Source organism: Phyllostomus discolor, chromosome 2 (genome assembly GCF_004126475.2).
Source record: "Phyllostomus discolor isolate MPI-MPIP mPhyDis1 chromosome 2, mPhyDis1.pri.v3, whole genome shotgun sequence".
Classification (NCBI taxonomy): Eukaryota; Metazoa; Chordata; class Mammalia; order Chiroptera; family Phyllostomidae; genus Phyllostomus; species Phyllostomus discolor.
The window spans coordinates 40,366,728-40,383,189 of NC_040904.2; the positions used below are offsets into that span (position 1 = coordinate 40,366,728).

General features: G+C 39.6%; 1 protein-coding gene across 5 annotated transcripts; it reads left to right on the plus strand.

Annotated features, from left to right (window-relative positions):
• Positions 1-101: 101 nt before the first annotated feature.
• Positions 102-14,369, plus strand: ZNF639 (zinc finger protein 639). 5 transcript variants are annotated; one of them, XM_036017719.1, is made up of 7 exons: positions 247-489; positions 1,382-1,467; positions 4,126-4,320; positions 8,801-8,869; positions 9,855-9,965; positions 12,239-12,373; positions 12,511-14,369. In XM_036017719.1, the coding sequence occupies exons 4-7, from the start codon at positions 8,812-8,814 to the stop codon at positions 13,662-13,664; spliced, it is 1,458 nt and encodes a 485-aa protein (XP_035873612.1). In that variant the 5' UTR covers positions 247-489; positions 1,382-1,467; positions 4,126-4,320; positions 8,801-8,811; the 3' UTR covers positions 13,665-14,369. The 5 variants fall into 5 exon arrangements, with proteins under 5 accessions (XP_028360679.1, XP_035873612.1, XP_035873611.1 ...); XM_036017718.1 differs by having other exon boundaries at positions 4,126-4,197; XM_028504878.2 differs by lacking the exons at positions 247-489; positions 1,382-1,467 and adding an exon at positions 102-239 and having other exon boundaries at positions 4,126-4,197.
• Positions 14,370-16,462: the final 2,093 nt, after the last annotated feature.

The following is a 16,462-nucleotide window of genomic DNA, read 5'->3' on the forward strand; positions in this document are numbered from 1 at the left end:
CACCCGCCCGGCTAGGGAGGGGCGGTGCCCAGCGCAGGAGGGGCCTGCGGCGGCGCACAAGTACCGGTAGGGGGCGCGGGACGCCGGGTCACCCTCGGGGCTGGAGGCCAGTGGTCCCTCCCAGGTCGGGTGTACAGCTGGGCCCAGCTACCCCATCCCCTGCCCCCACTCTCACCTCGTCACCTCCCCGCCCTCCCGGCGGGCCCCTGAAGTGCGCAGCGCAGGCGCGGAGCGAGGCGGTGAGTGTGGCCGCTGAGCCTGGGCCTGGGGCCTGGCTGGCCGGGTGTACTGCGCGCGGGAGGGACAGGGGCCGGCGGGTCACTGCGCCCAGCGGAGCGCGGGGAGGGAGAGGGCCAGAGCGCTACTGCTCGCCTCCGTGTGCCTGCGGGCGGTCCCGCGTGGCCCCTCCGCCCGTACTCGGCACCTCCGCCGCCGCTACTGCCTCCGAGAGGCTGCGCGTGGGCTGGCGCGGCGGGCCCCAGGATACTGGTGAGTGTGAGGAAGGGGTGGGCCGGCCCGGCGATGGGCTGCTTTGGGGGATGAGGCGTTCGGGCTTAACTTCCAACGTGGGGGGGGGGGGGGGGGCGCCTGGAAAGACGGGATGGCGTCTGTTAAACCCAAACGCTGCCTTCGTTTTGTGGCAGGCTGGCGGTCCCCTCCCCCATCCCTAAGGCATTTTCACCCCTTGTTGAAGACGCAGCCACCCAGGCTCCCCTCGGCCCCCTGCTGCTTTTCCCTTGTGGTCCTTTAGTGTCTGGGCTTGGGAGTTCCCGCTAGTTGTCGGGCCCAGGTGGGGCTGTGCGTGGTACTGGGGTGGAGGCGGCTGGGGCTGGGCATGTCCTGCGGCATCTGGGCTCCGGATGCCCGACTGTGCCACGCTGGCCTGCGGGCCCCGCCAGGCGGCTTAGTGACCCTTTGGCAGTGTATCCCAGTGTTCGCGCCTCAAGCAGCAGCCGCCAGCAGGCGTCGGTCCAGGTGCTCAAGGCTCCAGCCCTTAGTTTAAGCCACGCTTTAGGGCCTTATACACCCCTTTGTTTTTGTTTTTGTTTCCAATACAACGGAGGGGCACGAGTAATTTGAAGCAATTTATCTCTTTGTAGAGACCTAAAGATTTGTACTTAAGCAAAGATGGACACTAAGTTGGACACATAAGTGGATTCTGATTCAAGCTGTCCTGCAATGTATTTGGGTTTAAATTCTTCTAAAATCTGGGAAACATATACTTATTTTTAAATGAGGGCGGGAAAGAATGTGCTTTTAAAACTTTAGTATAAAAATGTAGCTGTTTATTGTAAGTGCTTGTCTTATTTTTATACCAATTAGGAAGACTATATTTACATTGCATGAAAGGCCTTTGAAAAGGTGGTTCTATTTTATCTAGGTGCCCATCTATTATGTAAAGGCTGTTTTGTACCTAGATACTCTTATTGTCAAAAAAAGAGGTGGAAAGATGCCCATATGTATTTTGTAAGTTGCTTTTTAAAAATTAACACTTGTTGTGGCATGATCACATTTTTGCGAAGGTAAAATGTAAATAAATGTGTACCTTAGGAAATAGATCTAGAAGTCTATACACCCCAATGGTTTTTCTAGGTGAATAGATTCTAGGTGATTTGATTAATTTATAAACCATTTTCCTATTTTTTCTGCAGTGACATGTAGTACATCCATAGTTTGCTTTTAAGTGGGAAACAGGGAGTGAGTGATTAAGTCATATGTGATTAAGAATCTTCTACATGTGAGGAGTAGTAGTAAGCAAATGTCTGTATGACATCCCTGAGTAAAAGCCAGACTTCATCATCTAGGCAGTTATGCATACAAAAAGCACATGAAAACATTTGCTGAAATAAAGGATGGTAAGCATTTTCAATCTTAAGTGGACATTTTACTATATTGCTGAAAGGAGGTCTGGTAAGTGCTTGGATATTGTTCAGCCCCTAAGTAGAAGTCAAAAGTATTTCTGATCAAGGTGATCCTACTTCTTTCACCTGACAGTCTGAATCCAGACCAGTTTTCAACATTAATTTCAGTGCCATGTTGCCCTGGCTGGTGTGGCTCAGTGGATTGAGTGTTGGCTTGTCACCCAAAGGGTCGCTGGTTTGATTCCCAGTCAGGGCACATGCCTAGGTTGTGGGCCAGGTCCCCAGTAGGGGGTGTACGAGAGCCAACCACACACTGATGTTTCTTTCCCTCTTTTTCTCTCCTTTTCCTTCTGTCTGAAAATAAATAAAATATTTTTAAAGATTTGTTAATGCCATGCTTGGTTTTATATTCTTTCTTATTCTTCATGTTAGAAAGAATTTAAAGTATATTATGAAGTAAAAAGTGCCTACTTTAACACGCTAGGCTACCGGTTTTCAGTATTCTCCCTGATACCTGTAAAGCATTTAGAACACGAAGTGTACAGCTTTTGGCTATATAAATTCTGGAAGTGTACAAAAGAAGTATTAGGAATAAGTGTTGAAATTCTGGTTTATTACATAAATATGAAACAGCTTTTCTTTTTTGATTTTTGAATGCATTTGATTGGGATAGGCTCAAGAAATACTCTTTGTTTTGTTAGGTGAGGCATTATATTTATTGGTATCACTTCTGTGTATCTCATGGTTGTCAGTTTCTTTGGGTGATTCCCTTCCCCTCCTCCCAATTGGTGGCTGAGTAAGAACTGGAAACAAGATGTAACTTGCTGGTAGCAGAGATTGGCAGTGAAGATTTACTCACACAGTTAGTTCAAAAACCAGGACTCAGAAGACATACATTTTTTTCCCTGGTTCTGCCACTTGGTTTACTTGACTTTTACTGAGTCTGTTTCCTCATCAGTAATACTGGATGGGTTTGATAGTAGTTCCTCTATGTACCTCACAGGATTGTGAAGATCAAATAAAATAACGGTTAGAACAGTGCTTAGTAAACTAAAAAGCACTGCCTTTACCAGGTGTTCACATCACCTGTAGTGCTAATATACCCAGAACTTAATGAAGCAGCAAAAATAATATGTGCATCTCAATTCCTTACCACTAGAAATGAAGTGCTCTTAGTAATGATGCAAAGTTCTACCTGCTATGTATGACAATCACCTTGTTGGTAAGAAAAGCAGCATATAAAGGTAGTAGACAAAACCTCTTTTTCTGACCTTCCATACTTGTCCACTACTATAGTTCAAAGAACACTAATCTGAAATGGAAGAGGTAATTATGATTCCAACACTAATCTATTACCATATTTTGCCGTGTATAATGCACACATTTTTGCCCAAATTTTTGAGGGAAAAATAAGGATGCATGTTATACATGGGTAGTACCTGAAATACCTTGTATCTGTTCTTGTGTTTTGTAATTATGTTACATCAAATTTCTTGTACCATTATATGTTAAAAATAAATGCTAAAATTTCTTTATAATACAAAAAACACGTCTCTAGATATAAATAAATAATTGATTGAATTAAAAAATTTAAACGAAAGATTTTTTTTTCTGAAAGTTTGTGTCAAAAACCTGGGTGTGCCTTATACACGGCAAAATATGGTATTTGGATTGGCATGATCACTTTATCTCCCTATTTGTTTCCAAAGGCTGGGCTTTAAAAATAATTAGATCTTTGTTGAACTCCCAACCCTACTACTTATTACTGACTATGCCTAAGTTTCCACATCAACAACAAGGGATAAATAAGAATGATTTTGAGGAGAGTAGAGTGGAGTTTGCATATCACAGGATTAAATAAGATAAGGCACAGCCTGGTACACAATTGGTGTTACAGTAAATGGTATTATTCTTTCATTGGTAAGTCTGTAAGGACTTAAATAGGTAAAAGGTCTATAATTTGGTGTTTGCTTTCATTATATATGCTTTCATTATGGCTAAATAAACTAATACGGAATTATGTTCCTGTTGGTGTTAAGATATAACTTTAGAAGGTAAATGAATTCAAAGAAATATGACATATTTACATATACTCACATATTTATCAACATATACAGTTTTTGAGTACTTAATACAGTATATTCAAAAAACACTATACTTGAATTCGGTATAACTTTCCAGTTGATCAAAGAGCTTTGTACCATTGTATTCTTGAGTCTCAGAAATGAACTGCATTTTAACTTCTGTCATGTTTTTCCTACAGGAATTTTTTACCGTCTGTGAAAACTTCCCTGTAATTCATTTTTCATCACTTCCATATTAAGAGTTATACGAAGTAAGTGGAATGTGGTAAAACGAATGAGTCAATTTTGTAACAGTCCATGAGAATTTAATCATACATTGGTTGTTGTTGCCATACCTGTTTTGTTCTCAGTAGAATGTTGAAAGTGACCACTAAGTAAGAAAAGCATTTTTTTCTTGGAAATTATTTTAAACTTGTGTGTGATGAGTATTTTTCCTCAAAGCCAGGGGATCAATAAAGACTTGTGAAAATACATTTTCTAAGGGAGTATATCTACCTTTTGCTTAAAAACTGTATCAAAACTTTCCCAGCTGTAAGAAATATATCTGTATTCTTAGTATGGTGCCATAGGCACAGTTTATTATTTATAGAAAATAATTTAAGCATAGGGTTTATTGTAATTATCCAGTTCTCACAATTATATCAACAGTTGCAAAAGAGTTCTCAAACTCCATAAGAAAAAAAAAACGGGCTTCTGGTTACGATGGCAATGTAGGCAAACACGGCTTGCCTCTTTGCACAACCACATGAAAATTACAACTAAAATGTACAACAGCCATTACTCAGGAATGCCAGAAATCGAGTTGAATTGCAAGTCTGACAACTATGATATCGAGTTGAATGGAAATCTGACAACTGCGGAATTGAAGAAACCACATCCATCCAGACTGGTAGGAGGGGCACAGGTGCGGAATGGGCTGGCCCAACACCCATGTGAATAAAAATTCGGGAGAGATATCTCAGTAGCGAGGAGTCCCAGACCATACTAGGCCCCTCAGCCCAAGATTCCAGTGCCAGGAAGATAAGTCCATACAACTGGCTGTGATAATCAGTGGAGATTGAGTCAGTGGAGGAGGCTGCTGGAGCCCTAAGCAGTTCTTGGGGAACCCACACATGGATTCACCTACTCATGCCCTCTGAGCTCCAGCATGGGGGTGGCAGCTTGAAAGGTACCAGTGGTATACAGAGAGATACTGAAGTGTCTGGCATTGGGGCAAGCAGAGGCCATTGTTCTTTTGCTGAGCCCTCCCCGCACAGAGCTATTAAGTTGGTGCCATATCTGAGGTTTCATCAACCTGGCTAACACTTTTTGACCCACCTTGGAGATCCATAGAGGCGCTAACCCACCCAACTTACAGGCCCACCCAAGCTGCTTCTCCATAAGAATGGTTGGTCTTGGCTCCTACTCCTAGCAAACGGGCAACAGCTGGCTTCAGTGAGCCCTAGTGGCAGCCAGATTAGAGTCACAGCTGGGCTTCACCTGGGAATCTTCAAGCCCAGGCAAGTAGCAGCCATTTCAGATTGCTTTATAGCTCAGACAGGGTGCTCTGGGCAAAACATGGGTGGGAGATGAACTTAGCCTGCACCACTGGGAAACCACAGGACCAGTGCACTCAGTGGACAGCTACAGACCACTTTGGAGCACCACCACCATGCCACTGCACAGCCGAGCCTCCACAGAGGGTAGAGGTTGGTGGTCAGCGGTCACAGGCAGTCCTTGCAGCAGGCTGGTCTGGGTAAATCTTTCCCATTGATCCGCTAACAGCAACCAAGGCTCAACTACAAGAGGAAGGTGTACCCAGAACAAAGGGCACAACTCAAGAGTAACCAGCTTGGATGATAGGGGAGACTGTGCCACTGGACCCTATAGGACACCTACTACATTAGGCCACACTACCAAGACACGGAGTCAAAGCATCTCTACCTAATTCATAGAAACAAACACAGGGAGGCTGCCAAAACAAGGAGACAGGGAAACATGGCCCAAATGAAAGGACAGATCAAAACTCCTGAAAAAGAGCTAAATGAAATGGAGATGAGCAATCTATCAGATGCAGAGTTCAAAACACTGGTTATAAGGATGCTCAAGGAATTTAGTGAGGACCTCAGCAGCATAAAAAATGAAGAATACACTAATTGAAATAAAGAAAAATTTATAGGTAAACGTTAGAATGAATGAAGCTTAGAATCAAATCAATGATTTGAACATAAGCACAAATCAACCATGCAGAACAAGAAGAAGAAAAGAATCCAAAAAATGAGGATCATATAGCTGCCTCTGGGAAAACTTTAAGAGGTCCAACATTTGCCTCATGGGATGCCAGAAAGAATAGAGAAAGCAAGAAATTGGAAATCTATCTGAAAAAATAGTAAAAGAAATCTTTCCTAATTTGTTGGAGGAAATAGGCATGCAAGTCCAGGAAGCACAGAGTCCCAATTATGATGGCCCACTCCAGACACATTATTATTAAAAGGCTGAAAGTTAAAGAGAAACTCTTAAAAGCAAGAGAAAAGAAGTTAGTTACTGGAAGTTTGCCAGATGGGATGGGGAAGGAAAACAATGGGTGAAGAGGTGAAGGGATTAAGAAGTACAAATAGGTAGTTAAACAGAATAGCCATGGGGATGTAAAGAACAGTATAGGAAATAGAGTTGCCTAAGAACTTATATGCGTGATCCATGGATATGAACAATGGTGAGGGTATTGCCTGAGGGAGTGGTTGTTGTTGGGTGGAGGAGGGCACAGGGGTAAAATCAGGACAGCTGTAATAACTGTTAAATTAATAAAATATAATTAAAAAAAATTTTTTTAAAAGAAAACCCCAGAAATTTGTTTCCTGCCTTGATTATAAAAGTAAATTCAAAATATAAGTAGGGATTTTTTAACATTCTCCTATGAAGTAGATTTTCAGGTGGCACACACATTTCTTATTGCCAATAAATTCTTTGGTTACAGGAATTTTTTTTTTAAATATATTTTATTGATTATGCTATTACAGTTGTCCCATTTCCCCCCTTCTCTCCCCTCCACCCTGTACCCCCCTCCCACCCACATTTCCCCCTTTAGTTCATGTCCATGTGTCATACTTATGAGTTCTTTAGTTTCTACATTTCCCGTACTATTCTTGCCCTCCCCCTATCTATTTTCAACCTACATTCTATGCTACTTATTCTCTATACCTTTTCCCCCTCTCTCCTCCTCCCACCCCCCTGCTGCTAACCCTCCATGTGCCCTCCATTTCTGTGGTTCTGTTCCTGTTCTAATTGTTTACTTAGTTTCTTTTGGTTTTGCTTTAGGTGTGATTGTTAATATTTGTGAGTTTGCTGTCCTTTTACTATACATGTCTTTTCTTTATCTTCTTTTCTTAGATAAGTCCCTTTAGCATTTCATAAAATAAGGGCTTGGTGATGATGAACTCCTTTAACTTGACCTTATCTGAGAAGCACTTTATCTGCCCTTCCATTCTAAATGAGAGCTTTGCTGGATAGAACAATCTGGGATGTAGGTCCTTGTCTTTCATGACTTGGAATATTTCTTTCCAGCCCCTTCTTGCCTGTAAGGTCTCTTTGGAGAAATCAGCTGACAGTCTGATGGGAACTCCTTTGTAGGTTACTGTCCCCTTACCTCTTGCTGCTTCTAGGATTCTCTTCTTCGTTTTTACCTTGGCTAATGTAATTATGATGTGCCTTGGTGTGTTCCTTCTTGGGTCCAACTTCTTTGGGGCTCTCTGAGCTTCTTGGATTTCTTGGAAGACTGTTCCCTTTGCCAGATTGGGGAAGTTCTCCTTTATTATTTGTTCAAATACGTGCTCAATCTGTTGCTTTTCCCCTTCCGATTCTGGTACCCCTATAATTCGGATATTGGAACGTTTGAAGGTGTCTTGGATGCTCTTAATCTTTTCCTCAATTTTTTGAATTCTTATTTCATCATGCTTTCCTGCTTGGTTGATTCTATCTTCCTTCTGGTCCACTGTAGTGTTTTGAGACTTATATTCCTTCCTTTCACTATTGGCTCTCCTCCGCGTGTCTTCCTGCATCTGTTTTATGGTAATCTGCATTCTTTCATCTAAATTTCGTCCAAAATCTACCAGTTCCGTGAGCTTTCTGATCACCAGTGTTTTGAACTGCGCATCTGATAGATTGGCTAATTCTTGGTCGCTCAAAAGGATGAGTCCTGGGGGACTGATCTGCTCTGTTGAAAACATATTCCCCCCCCCCCCCCGTCTCTCCTTTTTTTTTTTCCGGTCTGGTTGCTCTTGTTACGGTGGGGGGCAGAGCCTTAGGTGCTCACCGGGGCTGGGCACCCCGGTCACTAGATTGTGACGTTATATGTGGGGGTGGGGCGGGAGCGGGGCGGGAGAAAACAATGGCGGTAGTTCCGTTCCCCTGGACTCAGACCCTTGTCTGGGCTTCCGGGCCGTGAGTTCTGCCCTGGTCTACAATCGCTACCCCTCTGGGTCTGCCAGCCACAGCTTGCGTACTCAGGGATCACCGCTGCCTTCTTACGCGCCCGATGGCTTTTGCGCCGATTTTGCGCCAAACCTTCCCCCGACCTCCGCGCGCCGCCAGCCCCACGCCTGCCCGGCTTGTCTTCTCCTACCAGTCCGGATGAACGCGTCTACTTCAACTTCTTGGCTGCCCGACTTCCATTCAGATAAATCCTCTGCCGGATCTGGGTGTTATTCTGATAGTAAATTATTGTTGTAAATTATTGGTTTTCTAATCTTGGTTGTACAAGGAAGTACGGTGCATCCACCTATTCCTCCATCTTGCCGGAAGTCTCTACAGGAATTTTTATAACAATATTAACAATAGTTATTTGGGACATTTGTTAATTTTTTTTCATTTTCTTCTTAGACTGAAAAGATATGAATGAATATCCTAAAAAAAGAAAAAGAAAAACTTTACACCCTTCTCGTTACTCAGGTCAGTGAATTGTTTTAAAGTTGGGCCATGGGTTAATTTCCACGCAATTGTATTCCAGTCTTTTTTTCTCAGAAATGATCAGATAAGAGTTTGATATCTGGGTCAATTTTTAGGTAAGAGAAAATTTTAAATAAGTTCTCTAAGTATAACTCTTTGTCTGCCATGTGCTGGGCATTGATCAGAACTTACAGACATTAGTTAATCATCACAACTTCAGGGTTTATTAATACTTAAAGTTAAATATCCAAGAGTGAATACTTACCCTGCATGACTGAGATTTGCCTATGGATTTCACAAGCTTGTGCTTAAGGCACAACAATAACCTTGTTGGAAGATATTTTGCATCACTGGGAAAAACATCTTCATCTTATATATTCAGAAATGTTAACTTTCATTTTGATCGTATAATTTTATGTCCTTTGGTGAGGTTAGCTCTACTGTCTTAGCAGTATTAAGAAGAGGTCTTTGTGGCCATCTGTAATATGCTTCACATAAATGTACTTGGGACAGTCTCAGGCATACCTGTTAGCCCACCCAGCCTGTACATTCTTATCTAAGGAAATTAATTCTGTTTTACTGCTTACTGCCCACCCCCCCACCCCAGCAAGACTTGAAATGACTATATTCAGGTTCCCTAACTTGTCCTCAGACCATTTTTCCTACTCTGCACTACATAAAACATCTTGGTATTAGTATATTTTGTAGTCAACACATTTGTTGCATATTTTTATTTTGTGAGATTCTGACAGTAAGACAAATGTATCTTTGTGTGCTTCATAGTATTATATTTTACATTGTATGTATTGTGGTTCTTATAAAGCGCAATATTAATATCAGGTCTGAAGTACAAAAGCTATCAGATTTGAGGGAACTGTTACTTTATTACAGATATTATAAAAATTTATATATGTTGGATAAAAGGATGGCCATCATTAAATGTATGTATGTTTACTCTGAAATTTCTTAAATTTTGTTTTATGTTCAGATTCCTCAGGAATAAGCAGAATTGCAGATGGATTCAATGGAATTTTTTCTGATCATTGTTACAGTGTCTGTTCTATGAGACAACCAGACTTAAAATATTTTGAAAACAAAGGTATATCTAATATTTTTCGAAATTTTTAAAAATCTTTATAATTACTTCTTGCTTATTTGGAAATGTGGATGAGTTATGATTTCAAAATGTGCAAGTAACTTTGTTTAAATGTAAGAAAACAAGAATTTCTTTGTAATAAGTGAATTTTCATTTTTAACATAATTTGAGATATATAAATAAAAAACACATTTGCCTAAATCTATTTTAGTTGCCTAGGAATGGGTGGCAAAGCAGTAGTGACCCAGAGTTTGGAGTATTTATGGTAAAAGGTTAAAAATAGTGGCATACATACTTCTTCCACTCAGCTGTACATTTTGGTCTGGAGGGCTAATGAAGGAAAGAACAGAAGATGAAGGATTTGGTCTTTCTCCCATTTTTCATCTTCTATTGACTTCTATTTTCTAGAGCATTGGGTGAATGATAACAACTGTGATTGTTTTCCCCTTCCTCAGCAACCGTCAGAATTCCAGTTCCCTTGAGTTCCTATTACAGACATAGAAACATAAATTATTGAAAATCATGTAGACTCAGAGACATCAGTATGAACTCATGTTTGCCTTAATAGAGACACAGATGTTACACAAAGAAATTTTTATAGGTGTATCTATATATATGTGGCAGTGTACAAAAACATTTTTTGTTCATTAGCTAAGAAGGCATAAAAAAATGACACCCCAGTAGCAGAGATCACATCTAGTGCCTAGATCTTGGTTTCTAATACCAAGAAACCAAGGTTTCTTCCTCCAATGAAAGGAACTCGGGCTTGTCAGAGAAATGGCTGATTCTAGTTCTGGGAAGTATCTCATGGTTCTAGAAAATAAGGAAGTACTCAAAAGTCATACACATACACACACACACCCAGGCATTACAGGTATGCCAAAGGAACACAGGAGCCAATTAAAAAGAGCTCCCAGTAGCCTGGCCGGGTAGCTCAGTTGGTTAGAGCGTTGTCCCACTATGCTAAGGTTGCTGGTTTGATCCCTGGTTAGGACACAGGCGAGCATCAACCAATAAATGTGTAAATAAGTGGAATGACAGATCAGTGTTTCTCTCTCAAATTAATAAAAAAAATTAAGTAAAAAAAATTTCCTAGTAGCCAAAGCTAACACAATATGAGGGAGGAAAATGAATTATAACCCAAAGAATAAAATAATAAATAGCCATGAGTTCATACTGATATAAATAAGTGATTGAGTAAATAAATTAGAAGAAACAAATCTCTTGTACAAAAGAACTCCAAATTATTGATGTAGATCCTCCTCCCTCAAGGAGGTGGAATATATGTCCTCACTTATTAAGTGTGGACTGTGACTGCCTTCCAAAGCACAGAGTATAGAAAGTAAAAGAGTGGTTTTCAGAGGAGAAACCTGATAAATACTACCCCAACAAGGCAATCAAGGTCAGCATCAACAGTAATCATGTTAATCATTTGTACCATCGATAAGATGTGATAAAAATGGCGGTTTGTCCCTCTGGTGTATTCCCAGTAACCCATAATCCCAGTTGAATTATGCAGAAACAACAGGTAAATTTTGATAGTGGGACATGCTACAAAATACCTAATCTGTCCTCTTCAAAATTGTCATAGGCATCAAAAACAAGGAAAGTCTGAGAAACTGCCATAGATAACAGCCTAGAGAGCCTTGACAGCTAAATGTCATATGGGATCCTGGAACAGAAAAAGGACAGTAGCTAAAAACTAAGGGAATCTGGATGAAGTATAGACTTTAGTAAATAAGAACTTACTAGTATTGGTGATTAATTTTAATAAATGTACTACATATAGCTAAGATGTTCATAGTAGAGAAAATGCAGAATATGTGGGAATTCTCTATATTGCTCAAATTTTTTCAGTAAATCTTAAAACTTCTAGAAAATAAAGTCTATTAAAAACAACAATGATGTGAGATTGAAGCCCATTTTTCTCTACTGACCTGTATTCAGTTTCTCCATGCTAGCTTTAAAATACTGAGGCAATACAGGCTTATTCAAATTCAGTAATTTAAACTTAAAATTCCTAAGTAACATTAAAAAGTGTGTGTTCTAGTCCAGATGGAGCATGGAAGTAAAAACAGTTGCTTGTTTGGACAGATTTTTTGTGTGCTTAGATGTAGGCACAAGAGATATGTAACACCTTCTCATGGCTAAATCTAAGTCCTTAGTTTCTGTTGGAACTCAGAATTATACTTAAAATATTTGGTGCTTTATGTTATAATACTTAATGTTTAATGCTCTGACATAAATAATGTGTTTTTCTAAATTCCTCTTTACAGATGATGATTCTGACACAGAGACATCAAATGACTTGCCAAAATTTACAGATGGAGTCAAGGCCAGAAACAGAAATCAGAACTATCTGGTTCCCAGTCCCGTACTTAGAATTCTAGACCACACTGCCTTCTCTACAGGTTTGGGAAACTAATTAGTAGCATTTGCATATTTTTATAGATCAATGAAGAAATAATGCATAAAGTATTTTTTGCCAGTTATGTATTTAACTGGTCTTACTTAGTAATAGTAATAATAGGTTTGCTTTATTTTTCAGATAAATCTGCTGATGTTGAAATTTGTGATGAGGAGTGTGACTCACCTGAATCAGTCAACCAACAAACTCAAGAGGAGAGTCCCATAGAAGTCCACACTGCTGAAGATGTTCCAATTGCTGCAGAAGTGCATGCAATTTCTGAAGATTATGATATTGAGACAGAAAACAATTCCTCTGAGAGTCTCCAGGACCAAACTGATGAAGAGCCACCAGCTAAACTTTGCAAAATACTTGACAAGAGCCAAGCTCTGAATGTGACTGCCCAGCAGAAATGGCCTTTACTGAGAGCTAATAGCAGTGGCCTCTATAAATGTGAACTTTGTGAGTTCAACAGCAAATATTTTTCTGACTTAAAGCAGCATATGATTCTGAAGCATAAGCGTACCGATTCAAATGTGTGTCGAGTATGTAAGGAAAGTTTCTCTACCAACATGCTCCTTATTGAACATGCCAAACTGCATGAAGAGGATCCCTACATCTGTAAATACTGTGATTACAAGACAGTAATTTTTGAGAACCTCAGCCAGCACATTGCAGACACCCATTTTAGTGATCACCTTTATTGGTGCGAGCAGTGTGACGTACAGTTCTCCTCAAGCAGTGAACTCTACCTGCATTTCCAAGAGCACAGCTGTGACGAACAGTACTTGTGTCAGTTCTGTGAACATGAAACAAATGATCCAGAAGACTTGCATAGCCACGTGGTGAATGAACATGCATGTAAATTAATAGAGTTAAGTGACAAGTATAACAATGGAGAGCATGGACAGTACAGCCTCTTGAGCAAAATTACCTTTGACAAATGTAAAAACTTCTTTGTCTGTCAAGTATGTGGTTTTCGGAGTAGACTTCATACAAATGTTAATAGGCATGTTGCTATTGAACATACTAAAATTTTTCCTCATGTTTGTGATGACTGTGGCAAAGGCTTCTCAAGTATGCTAGAATATTGCAAACATTTAAATTCACATTTATCTGAAGGGATTTATTTATGTCAATACTGTGAATATTCAACAGGACAAATTGAAGATCTTAAAATTCATCTAGACTTCAAGCATTCAGCTGACTTGCCTCATAAATGTAGTGACTGCTTGATGAGGTTTGGAAATGAAAGGGAATTATTAAGTCACATTCCAGTCCATGAGACAACTTGATTATTCTTAACTTCCACAGTGTTAATGTAAAATAATAAATGCAGCTTTTTTGGAGACGTTAAGATGGATGATTTTAAACACAGTATGAGAATTGCCTTTAATAAGTTAGATTTTTAATTGTCCAGTTTTCTTGGCGTTGTTACATTTTTCAGTATATTATTGTATCCAAAATATGATACTTTCAGTGCATGGTAGTTCATAGTTTTAACCACTCTTGATGTCTATCATTCTGTGCATGTGCTCTGATTTCATGAATGAATAAGAAACATATGTACTGAAAATACTAAACTAGTTTCCCTTCCATAACCATAGGTGCTATTAACTTTTTAAAACTCAAGACAAATTTAGTTTTTCATGTATGAAGTCATTAAAGTACTGAAGTACCAAAACTAAAATGAAACATAATATACAGTTAAATCCACTGATATGCCCACTAATAAGAACCCAGACCCTTCTTTTGCATTCTCCATCAGTAATTATCCCCAAGGCTCTCCATCTGAGTGATTTAATAACTCCAGAAGGCCAATGCCATAGTAGGAAGAAAAGATCCAATTTTCTCGGCAGTTTTTTTTCTCACTTTTTTTTAGCCCTTATGTATGTGTTAAATAATTTAAGGTGAGTATGAAGAGGAACTGGTAAGGGATTAGACATGGAGAAGTAACATTTCATAACTCCTAACCTGTTCACATTTCATTTTCAGTTATGCAGCTGCAAAATCATGCATGTCCAAACTTCTGATGTCAAATTATTTATTGACTGAGCCCTGGCTGGTGTGGCTCAATGGGTTGAGCACTGGCCTGTGAACTGAAAGGTTGCAGGTTTGATTCCCAGTCAGGCCACATGCCTGGGTGGGCCAGGTCCACAGTTGGGGGTATGCGAGAGGCAACGCATTAATGTTTCTCTCGCACATCGATCTTTCTTCCTCTGTTTCTCCCTCCCTCCCTCCCCCCTCTTTAATACATAAATAAATAAATAAATAAATAAAGTCTTAAAGAGGAATTATTTATTGACTGAGAAAACCCACTGAAGTATTAATATAGAATTAGGAAGATCTAGGAGATAAGACATTGCTGGCATAATAATGTACAAATTACTTTTGGTAATGGTAAATAATCTTAGCTCCTGTATTAGTTTCCTGTGGTTGGCAGAAAAAGTTACCACAAGCTGAGTGGCTTAAACAACAGAAATTTATTGTCTCACAGTTGTAGAGGCTAGAAGTTCAAAATCAAAAAGTTGGCATAGTTTGTTCCTTCCGAGGGCTGTGAGGAAGGGATCTGTTTTGAGCCTCCCTCCTTGGCTTGTAGATGGCTGTCTTCATGTTCAGAAGGTGTTTCCTCTGTATGCAAGTCTGTCTCCAAATGTCTCCTTTTTATAAGGACATCAGTCAGGTTATATTAAGGTTCACCCTAAGGACCTCATTTTCACTCGGTAAAGACCATATCCCCAAATTGGGTCATATTTTGGGGTACTGGGGCCTAGGACTTCAACATGAATTGGGAAGAAGGAGGGAGAGACAAACACCACAGTGCAAAAGCTGCTTCTTAAAAAGCAGTATCAAGAAGATAGTTTTGTTTATTACTGGCTTCAAGTTTAATAAACTGCAGCTAATAATATTGTTCGGGATATTGATATGGTTGAAAAAAATTTATGACCTATGATTTTTCCTGCTTCAAAAACCATGGGAATTTAGTCTGTTTTGAGAAAGTTGTCAGCAAAAAAATTTCAAAATCAATCATTTGCATCTTTACTATTTAGTCACGTGTGCATGCTTATTTTCCCAGAACCTGCTATTCCATCTGACTAACTTTCCAGCTAGGGCTATCTGATACTCATGTTTCTGAGAAGACTTAAAATTATGATTGTTTAAATTAGAAAGAAACTTTAGAAACCATCTCATCTAAACCCTCTAAGTTTTCCAAGTTTTTTGTAGAAATAGAAAGGTGGTTAATCGGGCAAGGTCACAAAACCATTATAGCAGACAGGAGTGAATCCAAGTTATTTGGCGTCCAGTCTAGTAATGTTCCATTACACTGTGTTACATAAAAAAAACCTAAGCTTTGTCCTTGGGGTATTTTTCATAACCACTTAACCTAGCCATTCTGCTGCCTTCTTGGTAATTTTGTTTTTACACTTTTCTGATACACATCCAGCCAGGAATTTGAGAAAACAAACCTTAAATAAGTAATGCCTGGATGGTTGTTTAAAATTCTGTCCTTTATTGCTTTACGTTTGATAAGTGTTAGTAATCAAATTAAAGAGAGTGATGAAACTAAAAAGAAGTTCAAGTTTTAGAAACAATTTTATAATTTTGATCTGCAGCTTGAAGTGACATCCCACTGATTGCTTATCCCTACAAAACCTTTTGGGTTTCATTCAGCTTTCAAATAAGTCTGTGACTGATGAAATTACTGAGGTAACTGGTCTATATTTTTAGCTCAATGAACTTCTTTGGAAAAATTTACCTACCTTAAAGGAAATTTTCCTATTTTGGGGTTTTCCTCAAAGAGAGGCATTTCTGCTGTACTCTGACTTGAACCACAATTCAGGTATGAGAAAACAACAAGAGTGATGCTTATTAATATTACAACAGAATTCTTGGCAGTGAACATTAGTGATGGGTCATTTTCTTCCTTGCTGTTTTTATCATAATCTTGCAAAGAGTTGGAAATTCCAAAACATTACCTTTGTACACCAAAATTTCAAAGTGATTGTGCACTACTCAAAAACATCTCTCTCATAAATTTGCCCGTTCTACCATTTTAAATCACCTTTTTTCAATTTCTCTCAAAGTATGTCAT